At 43.5% G+C, this 11,109-nt stretch overlaps 1 protein-coding gene across 1 annotated transcript; it reads left to right on the forward strand.

The window, feature by feature from the left end:
• The first annotated feature begins 4,455 nt into the window (after positions 1-4,455).
• LOC127334890 (psbP domain-containing protein 2, chloroplastic) lies at positions 4,456-5,928 on the forward strand. Its single transcript, XM_051361435.1, has 3 exons — positions 4,456-4,806; positions 4,974-5,129; positions 5,508-5,928. Exons 1-3 carry the CDS (start codon positions 4,510-4,512, stop codon positions 5,757-5,759), a joined length of 705 nt encoding a protein of 234 aa, XP_051217395.1. The 5' UTR covers positions 4,456-4,509; the 3' UTR covers positions 5,760-5,928.
• The last annotated feature ends 5,181 nt before the right edge of the window (positions 5,929-11,109 follow it).

Below are 11,109 nucleotides of genomic sequence, written 5' to 3' on the forward strand. Positions count from 1 at the left end.
CCCTGGCGGTTTTCGTCTTCGTGGTCGATGACATGGTGATGCTTATGACGGGCGTGAAAAGCAATGTCATGGTGGTGTTCATCTTCGTGGTCAGCTACGTGGTGATGCTTGTGAACAATGGTGCTTCGTGGTCGGCGACGTGCCTATGCTTGTGACCGGCGTGACCGACATTGTCATGGTGCTATTCGTCTTCGTGGTCGGCGACATGGTGATGGTTTTGACTGGTGTGACTGGCGGTGCCATGGTGGTGTCTTCCTTCGTGATCGCCGACGTGCCAAAACTTGTCAACGACGGCGTGTGGTTTTGTGATAGGTGAGGAAGCGAGAGGTAAGGTCACCTTGTGGATAAGTGGTGAGGCTAAAGTTGGACTCGCCTTACGTTTCTGCTGGCCCAAAATCTTCGGCTAGACCACCAAACAACAGCTTAAACATGCACGGTGGCCCGTCTAGAATGAGATAGAGATTTGTTTGCACTACGAGTTAGTGATGAAAAATCCGATCCAAGTAACTAAACGCGCCCCTGGTGCCTGGTGCTGTTGGCTTGTGGCATTGCCGCGGGCAGGAATCAGGATGTGTTCGGTTCCAAAAAAATGAATTTTATCTCGACAGAGTTTTGACTTTTGATAGTCCAGATTTCAGTCAAAGTTAGCAAGCCAAACAGCATGCCAGGGAAAAAGTGTGAGCAAGGCACAATTTTGTTGCGCCGTATGGCCTTCGTCTAGTGGTCCCTCGTGATTTGCTCTTGCAACATTTGTCTTCATCTGTGTTTTTGGTTGACGACTCCTTATAAATTTCTCATTTAAACATCACCAACTACTTCTCCATGATGGTCGCTCGCACGTGGTTGACCAACACCTAGCTTTGGCATATCTCAGTATCTCATTAGGTTTATTAGAGGATTTGTGCTTAAACTGAGCTATGGTTCTATGTTATTTTTTTCATAAAGATAACGTATTAATACTATAGCCAAGATATCAATTACATTTAGCCTTGCAACAATGTAATACCCACTGTGTTTGGATGCATATATTTGGACTCGGAATCACAGAATCTGGAATTTGTGGTCAGTTTTCACCGTTTGGATATGCCTCTAAATCATAGCCTGGAAACTAAGCCCAGTTCCACGGTACCGCTTCGGCCCGTGTAAACACCTCGCGAGACTTTCCGAGCTCACACCCTCGCATTCCCGTGGAAACTTCCCGTGCCTCTTCGTCCCTCGAGAAACAGAGAGCGTGACCGTCGACGCCTCCCTCCCGACACGAGCGACCGCCGCCGCATGCCCCTGCAACGTCGCTGCCTCCCTCCCGACGCGAGCGACCAACGCTGCGTGCCCCTGCAACCATCGTCGCGTGCCTCTGCAACAGCCACCGTGTGCCCCTGGAGGAGATCCGTCCGAATCTGGCGTGCCCCTGCAACTGCCGCCGACGCGTGCCCTAGAGGAGATCCATCCAACTCTGGCCCGCCCCAACCACCGCCGACGTGTGCCCCTGCAAGCACCGCCGCCGCGTGCCCCTAAAGGTCGTTTTTGGCCACCGCCAGCCACCGGCTCCCTCGCGAGCCATGGAAAACTCGAGCATATTGGGACGAGCACCCCTTCCAGCTTCGCCGGCCGACCAGGTGGTGTGGATAAAATTCAGAAATACATCAAATTCCAAGTTTGTACATCCAAACATGATTTGGAATTGGGTACACTATTTGATTCAAACACCAAATTTTGAGCACATTCAAACAATAGAATTTGAATTGGAATCCAATTCGTTTCCACCTTGGATTTGAAATTTCTAGTCCAATTCAATTCCATTTTCAATTCTATGCATCAAAACACAGTGTTACAGTTCTCGTAGCATCATGAGTACACAAGCAAAAAAAGCTAATAATTGAGGAAAGTTTTGCTAAAGTGTTGCAGTCCTCGTAGCATCCCAACCACCACCAAGATAAACCATAAAGTCCAAGATCTCCAAAAGAAACGTCTCCAAGAAGAAATCACTACATCCAAGAAGGAAGTAGTGCACAAGAGCCCTCATCATTCGATTGTACATTTTTGGTTTTCGCCCTGAAGATTATCCCTGCTCTTAAAACAATGCCTTCAGCAGGATCATGCCATGTATGTTCAGACTTTGAACTTTATATGTGCTATCGCCACCACTTACATACCGCTGCTACGAATCCCGAAACTCCAAGCAAGTTCCTCATTGACGCAAAGGCTCAAATTACCATTACTAGTCCTCCAATCTTGACTTCTATGGTATTCTCCATCTCTGACTTCACCATAGAACGAAACATGTCCCATGAAGGCAACAGATAGCAGAGCTTGGTGCCACTCTCTCCTAAACCAAACGGTGGAAGTGCGCATGACCAAATTCCACCTGATCCAGCAAACATAGCATGCCCATGGGAGTTCATTGGCAGAGCCTTCCGGAACATGACATTCCGTCCAAGATCAAGGAGGACATGCATCAGGCAGATCTTTGTCTTGTTGCAAGAGAAACTCTAGTGCCACCGCCTTTATTCAAAATGAGTTCCCACGCAACTGCCCATTCCGGCCGCCCGACCCACCGGAAAAGGCCAGCAGATCGATGACGACCCAGGTCGCCATGCCCGCCATGCGACGAGCAACACGGTGGTTAAGGACATTGGGCCGACTGCAAGGCATCCACGGGTGATACAGCTGTGGCCCTTCTGGCTCAGACGGGCCCAAACCACCGCGAACCGCGCACCGCGCCACACCACTATCACCTGACGGTAGCCGAAGGGCAGCATTGAGACCACGACCAAGGGTGCGCCTCCGCCGCCGCCAGGGATCACCAACGATCCATTGTTCGCCGCGTCACTTCAACTCCAGGTCACGATGCCCCACCTGGGAAGCCTCACCGCCGCGATGCCTGACGCGCACCACGTTCTTCATGGGGGTAGCATTCCGCAACCCCACACGAGAGGAAACGAGCATTCCCCCCCGCCGGCAATGAGCAGGCTTTGCCCGGCTGAAGCCCTAATGGCGGCGAGGGAGGTGGAGATGTGTTAGGGGGCTCGCTCGGCAGTGGCTAGGGTTAGGCCCTCCCGCCACCTCGAGGGGACGAGTGGAGGGGATAATTTTCGAGCAAAGTTGCCAATCAAAGGTTTTTATCATGTTCTCACTTGTTCCATGAAAATGTCGGCAGATGTATCACCAATATCTCTCTATCCAATCATGTATTCCAAGGGAAGGTTGTTGCGGCCATATCTACATGCAAAAGTTTTTTTGTTATTATTATTTTCCTAGAAAATTTCTTTATAGACTTGTTCTATTCGTTGCACAAGGTCCAGTCATGATGGGCATTTTTTTGGTGGTTGAGCCAAACCCGATATATTTGGTCGGTTTGTCGGTACCCATACACACTATAAATCCCGTAGCCCCACTGGATTCGACGCTGCTCGCTTGTTCTTGCCTTGCCTACCACCAGGTGCTATTTCGCCGCGGCAATCCCGTGCCCTGCCTGCAGCGCTACCTCTCCCAGAACCCTGGTTCGGGCCAGCACGAGTCCCATTCGTCTCCCCTTGCAATGCCATCGCCAGTCGAGATAGGTTGGATCTGCTCTCTTGCCTAGCGCCTGCAGATTGATGGGTGGTGGTGGTGGAAGTTTTGCGATATAGGTTTTCCTCCCGTTGGTATTTTATGGCCCTTTAGATGGCAAGGTATCACCCTAGGTCAAACTCCACGAGCTCCTTCCTTCCTCTCACGGCGCGTGATGCGCTCAGAGTCTCGCTGCGCCCTATGGCAAACCGACAAGCTCTCGTAGATTGGCGGCGGTGGCGGGTTCGCCCATGTCGCCAGAGCCAAACCTACAGAGTTGAGTTTTTTCTTTCTATTTTATTTTTCATACAACCTTTCTTTCATGGTCATAATTTATCTATTGTTTTCCTAGATTAAATCTTATGGTAAGTTGCTCATATATTTAAGGGTTTGTTCCAATTCAAACACACCGCTCCGAATGCAAATTCATTTTGATTGTTGAGAAAACAATCGCGACCCCCATGTCCAAGAGTGTGGATGTATTTTTGTTATTTATGTGTGAAAAAACAATATATAAATATTCCAATATATCTTTATTTTCATACAGCTACATCATTCTATATTGTCCAAAAAGAACAAAATTTACAATTCCATGTTTGTATATCTAAACATGATTTGAAATTGGACACTACTTTTTATTACAAATGAGCAAAATCAAGCACATCCAAACAAGGACTTCAGTATTCTTCACTCGAGTATTATTATCTACAAACATAGCCTTACCATAACAACATTCTTTTTTCGGTCGAGTACACTGTGAGCCTTTGAATCGCAATAACAACGGACCTCTAGGTTTATTCCGCATTTCCGCTTCACTTTCACCCAGCCCATTAATTTAATTAATTAAGGAAAAAGAGTATATAGGCCCTTAGCAGGCCCACAGCCAGCGTGAAATGGCGATAACGAACGGAGCGGCAGAGGCGGCCATAGCCGCGAGCGAGAACTTGTCTCTACAAATCGATGCCACTCGTCGGCTCCGTCGGCTGCCCTCGCCGCGGCCCGCCGCTGAAGCTCGCCCGCCGCACCCAGCACCCGCCTCCTCCTCCGCCCCTTACCAGGCGGGCCGTTTCCGCCGCTTCGCTGCTCCTCACAGCCGTCCCTTTCCTCGCCTCGTCACCGCAACTCCCCGTGGCCTCAGCATCGGAAACGGATGCAGAAGCCGTGGGAGGAGGAGGAAGCGCGGCGGTGCTGGAGCTGGAGCGGTACACCGACCAGGACCAGGGGTTCACCCTCCTCAAGCCCGCCTCATGGCCCAAGGTACGAAGCACTGAAGCCACGTTGTGCTGCAATCCTGTCCTGCAACTTAGCGTAAATACGCACCTGATAACGTGATTTAGTAGCGTAGGATGCTTTGTGCATTTTGATACTTCGGGATTGCGGATCAGAGCTGTGAAATGTGTGTTGCTGTTGTGTAATTGGGGAAGGTGGAGAAGGCAGGCGCGACGGCTCTATTTCAGCAGGAGGGGAAGGGGAGTAACAACATCGGAGTCGTCGTCAACCCTGTCCGCCTCTCCTCGCTGACGGATTTTGGTACGCCGCAGTTCGTCGCGGACAGGCTTCTGCAGGCAGAGAAGAAAAAGGTAAATGCCTGAACACTTCGGTGTTTTTGGGGGCCTTGGGGGTATTGCAATTCGCCGGCCTCGTGCTATACTGCTATATTTTTAGTTGGCTGTCTGTAATGATCTTATTTGATGTGCTCTACATACATGGACTGCTGATCTGCTGTGCAGTATAGGGAGTTTCTGTTTGATAACTTCATTTAATTCTTATCTGCATATGGTTATGGAAATTGCATCAAAATGTATTCAAACGAGCAGTTCATACTGAAGCTCAAAACTGAGCTCCTCTTGTTGTTGCTTATTATAGCCGGTGGTAAAGGTTCAGGTGCTAATATTTGGGAGAAATTCAATGCTAGTATTGGCAGTTGGTTTGAGTATGAGTCCTTTACCTTGATTCAGGAAAGTACCAAATCCGCGGAGGTGATTTCTACTGGAGAGAGATCAGGTCATGATGGCCTGACAGTGTACGAAATCGAGTACTCACTGGATAGCACCAGGGGAGGGATGAAGCGGATCTTCACGGCGGCGTTTGTTGCTTCTAGAAAGCTCTACCTGCTCAATGTAGCCCACTCTGATACCGAGGAGAAGCCCTTGGACAAGCAGACTAGACTTGTTCTTGAGGAAGTCCTTCATTCATTTGATACTGTATAGTTTATTCCTCTCAAAAAGAGTTACATGTCTCTATTTCTTGTCTCTACAAACTTCAGTCTAAACGTTTGGTTCTTTATGTTTATTTGTAAAAAAGAGTTATAAGAATGAGTCTCTATGTTGTTCTTCAAATACACTTGTAAATGTTATTAGCTTATTTCAGCATGCTCTATTCTTGTGTGCTTTTGTATGTTTATTTAGAAAGTTACTTTATTGTAGGAACCAATAATCAATTACATGAAAAAATGAAACTTAAGTTGTTAGAAATCAATTTCACAAATTATACCAACACTTTCTCACACCAAGTCTCATCTTGTAAACATACAGTTAGCTCACCTTTTTTCTGATCAATTCATAACACTTGTAGAACTTCAACCTGAATAATGTTCATGCCTACATTGTGATCTTTCCTTCTTGTACTGTGGGTTATACATTATCAAGGGATTACACCATTTCATTTTCACTGGCTGCAAGTGCAAAGACCATGTCACTGTTATTCTGTTTTGAGCTCCCTCCTTGGGTTGCCCTCCTTTGGATCAGTATGGTGTTCATGTCCATCACTTTCTTCATGATGCTGTTGGGTACTTTGGTGAGTGGACAAGTAAGCCATCGTTGTATTCACATGTATGATCATGTGTGAGAATTATTCAAATCTGGGCCTTTCGGCATGTGATGTCTAAGTCAGCCAATATGTTGGGTGTCTTTTCTTCACCAGTTCCTGTTATCTGCGTCCCACCCTATCAAGATGGGCTCCTTAAACAATGCACTTAACGCTCTGGGCATTTGCCTCTGACTGATTATTCTGTTTTGTGTGCGTGACGTGTGGAAGTGTTCAGGTTTGAGCTCCCTTACGGTTCTTTGGTTGAATTTTTTATAAATATATACTGATATAGATAGTAGTATTATGCAGAAAGGAATAGTAGATTGAAATCATTTACATGTAGGGTGGCTTGAAATTTTCAGTTTCAATTTCTCAACCTAGCTAACCTCATGTTGTACCACTACTTTGTAGGCTGTCTCTACATAGGTGGCTTAATAATAGTATGTTAAGACACCATGTTCTTTAGCTTAGAAGATTGATGGATGGCAGTTTTTTTGGCAGGTCTTGCAAGCGCACCAAAAGTAGCGGATGCATAGTGGTATTATTTAAGTTAGGAACATTATAATGTTTGATTCAACACTATTTCAAGGGACACAGACAACTTACATGAATCAAATGACACATGCCGATAAAGTTCTAACCAAAACAGCGAGCTTCTACCAGAAGGCCGTAAGGCTGTCCACCTTCAGAATGGAAGACTGTAGACTTGTAGAGTCCAGATGCAGAATCAAGTGATCTAGTTGAAACTGGTGAAGAAATTGATGCAGATCAGCAAAGTGTTTTTCTGGAAGATTCGTCTCATTCCAATTGCTTTCTTTCTCCTTGCAAGACGACCATGGAAGGGTGAAAACACTCAGGTTGCTCCTTCCCTTTAAATACATGAGAACTGTGTGTATGTGAAAGCAATTTCTAAAAGAAATTGGAGACCAGGCCTTCCTGGCTTATCTATCTTTGACATGGAGTATCCCACTAGGTAAAGTAGCGCTATTTGATGGATGGATGTGTTCTGCTGGGCTCCATTTATTCCTTGTAGAAAGTTTAATGTGTGCAGCGTAGTATAGCTGGATAATCCTGACGCAAAGTGATTGGACAGTGAGACTTAAATGGTCCTTCAAGCAAGTTTTCCATCGTTTGATTGTTCATATGTGATCTCTAAGACACAAGAGATATCGCTGTTTCTTCTCAGCAGAGTTCATGTTAGTCATAACTTTACTTGCATTGATTGTTGATGGATTCTTTGGGCAAAAATAGTAAAAGCTAAAGAGTCAATACTTCCTTTCCACCAAACAAAGTGTACCCTTCCTTCAAATACACTGTAAATTCTTTCAGCATGCTGTGATATTGTTTTGTTCTAGATGCAACCAAGATATACTATGCACTCCCACCTGCCCATAATCTAAGATGGTATTACAGGTTTACAATGAAAACCTCAAATGTAGCCCGGTTTTCCTTTCCCTTTTTTAAACTTCAAAACTTTTGATTTCAAAGCTTTAGAAAATTTTGAAAAAAATACATAGAGCTAGATAATGTTGTAATCTATTAGTGTAAATTTTCAGACTTAAATACATTATATTTTTCCCTCCGTAAAAATGACAAAGTCTCACAAAATGACAAAATCTAGATTTCACTGCACTGTTCACCAATGATGAAATCAAGATTTGTTATTCTTGCTGAGCCAAAAATACAACATGTTTCATTCTGAAACTTTACACACTTCTAGATTACAGTATAGTCATATCACAATATTTCTATTTTTTTATTTTTTTGACATGTCTGAAATGAAATTTTTATAGATTCAAAAAAACAGCCTACATATAGCCCGAGCTACAAAAGTCTATTCTCGGTATTACCATCTTATATTATTGGATAAAGGGAGTACTGTACATGATTGCTAGAAAATTTATTATCTGAAGAGTATATCCAATTACTTATTTTTCTTTTCATTGCACTGGCAATGTTCAAGGATTGTGAACTTGTTATTCCCAATTTTACGTTCAATCAACATACCCGAACTTTTTTCTAGAAAAACTGGGAACTTGCATGTCATTGCCTCATTGGCCAATCTCCTTAATTCCCTAAACAAGAAAAATATCCACTTGAATTCTTGCGATTATCTCAGACTATGGTACGAGATCTTTATGAGCTTGCCAGATGCTGTAATCTTCTTCATTAATGTGAGTTGATCACATGCATGGAAGCTTCCCAGCCACAAAACTGGGAAATAGTCAAAAGAGGAAGACTTGTCCAGTGACTTCTCTTTTAAGAATGTTTACTTTTGCCGTCACTTTGGGAGAGAACATGTTCTACTAAGTCCAAATTAGTTCATGTCCAGTGAAAAACATTTCATTGACGCGATCTTGTCCTGAAATCTTGCTGATATTATAAGCAGGTCGGCACTCTGCATGATGACCGAGTTTTATTTTAGTTTTGCTTATGGAAGTGGCAACTTAATTACGTCAAGTGCAAGCTGGAACTGCGTAAGGAACCTTGTACTATTATTTTAACTGATATGGGATTTGTTCAGATGGAGTAGCTACTTGCTGTTCGGATTCTCTGAACTTAAGTCAACGTATTATTTTCTTTTTGTTGTATTTCCCGTGTGAATGGATTGTGTTCCAGGCTGCAATATGTGAACATGCCGGCATTACCATACATAAGCATTCGTGAATTGAAGGCGACCACCAATACTCTCCACCATATGGCTAATTTAGAACTGCTTGGTACAGGCTTCAGTTCTGCACATTGGTATTCAGTTCCTGCTCAAATTCCACCGCCGCAATGGTCATCACAACAATTAAAGATGTGGCAAAAGCATGGATAGCCAGGGCTTCCTTTTGGAGTAATACTGGGAGAGTAGGCTTATATTTTGAAGGCTTAGGGCTTGTCCTAGGCACTACAACCCTAGCAAACTCCTCTTCTAATAAAAAGACAAATAATTTGCCTCATTTCAATGTTTTTGGCATATTAAGGGAAGGCATCTCTGATGCTGCCTCCAGACATCTGGAAAAATGATGCCCGTCACTGCTCTTGGCTCCACCCGAGAGTGTGTGTTGGAACTTATTTATATCTATATACCACCTTGGTTATTTTTATAAGGGCATGTACAATGACAATGATTCAGGTGTCTATAAAGGGTGGTTATAGGTGATTTTGTTGACATGGAGGAAAGAGAATAAGGAGAGAGAGGAAGACTGTTTGTAAAGTTCTAAACAGTTTGTAGACTTCTTACATACAACATTGTTGGATGAAGGGTGTCCGTAATTTATACTTACATATAGCTGTGGCTAAAAATAGATAACTTACAGACAAACCATTGTATATACACTGTCTATATCATTGTCTATATATGATATGGAGTAGTATTACAGACACCAGCTATCTAAACTAATATACATGCACTAAATCACAGTTTGATTAGGTGTAGTCTGCAAAGTGTACTCTGACTGTACTCGTAAAAGTCTTCTGTTCACATGGTTAGGAAATCATTGTCATAAGAATTTTAAATATGAATTTAAGGGCATCAATTTTTTTTTTTTTTTTTTTTTTTTTTTTTGCATCAGACAACACACATATCTATTGTGGGAACAAGAAAGATCAACAACAGCGCTATTTGTAATCCTCAGCAGGGACAAACACGCAAGCTGGACTGCTGGAGTGCCAAAACTCAACGCCACACCATGCTCATTTCTCGTAGGCAGATGAGGCAGATCAGTACTTACACGCTTCAAAATTGCAGCGCCGCATGCATGACTGCGACAACCGGCCGAATTTTTAAACAATTAAATCTAACCTCTGCAATGACAAATATCTTAAATGCATTACGTATGCGCACAACCATACTACAAAACGGAAAAACAACAACAAAAATAAAAGATCCCGCTACGGTGATCAAAACTTTATAGCTCTGCAACATAAATTACTACCAAGACAACATTTGAAGTCTGTGCTCACAAAATAATGTCTTTAACAAAGTTATTGTCAGACACAACTAATTAAAGTTAGACTTTGGATTTTTACCATTTAGTAAGTCCGTCCTCTTAAAATAATGATTTCAGCAAAAATATTGCCACAACTAATTAAGGGCAGACCTCAAATTTTCACTATTAAAGGTAAAATTATGTATTCCTCATGTGCTACCACCCCTGCTTGCTGGAGGCAATTATATATATGTGCCAACATTTGGAGTTTATGCTAAGTTTGGACTTTTGAGACTACCACAGTACCACGCTACGTAGTGTAGACCCAAGTTATTAACCTTAAACAGGCCAGTGCAGTTATCGAAGGAGAATCCTTTCGGCTGATAGAGACATGCATGGTTTCATCTTCTTGCATACGTTATCTAGACCTTTCAAAGGCTACTTTTGGCTGTTTCTGCAAAGAAATAATGGCTACGGGCAGACGACCAGGCACCGCATGCCAAAACGATGGAAAAGAAATATTGAGGGGAGTTGACGAAAATACTCAGTGAAACCTAGCTAGGTATTTATGTACCCTATAACTTGCTAGCCTAAAGATCTGTATATTCAGATCTCCAAAAATTCCAAACTTTTTTGCATGTAGAAGATGCATGTATGTACGTGCCTGCTATTTTTCCTAACCAAAATGGAAAGTACATAGCTTAGAAAAGAAATGATAAGTTCTGAATGAACAGTTTGAAGGAAACTTCCCGAAAGAAACTATCCACTCGTCATTGGCCTGTCTGTAACTTAGGACTCGGTAGTCGATACACTATATAACTTGATGCCAGACTAA

This window comes from Lolium perenne, chromosome 2 (genome assembly GCF_019359855.2).
Source record: "Lolium perenne isolate Kyuss_39 chromosome 2, Kyuss_2.0, whole genome shotgun sequence".
In the NCBI taxonomy this organism is placed as follows: Eukaryota; Viridiplantae; Streptophyta; class Magnoliopsida; order Poales; family Poaceae; genus Lolium; species Lolium perenne.

Bases quoted from the DNA above. Each gene is read 5' to 3' on its own strand.
- LOC127334890 (XM_051361435.1), top strand. From the start codon at position 4,510: ATGCCACTCGTCGGCTCCGTCGGCTGCCCTCGCCGCGGCCCGCCGCTG. The intron at 4,807-4,973 runs GTACGAAGCACT...TAATTGGGGAAG, and splicing joins AGCCCGCCTCATGGCCCAAG to GTGGAGAAGGCAGGCGCGAC. The intron at 5,130-5,507 runs GTAAATGCCTGA...ACCTTGATTCAG, and splicing joins TGCAGGCAGAGAAGAAAAAG to GAAAGTACCAAATCCGCGGA.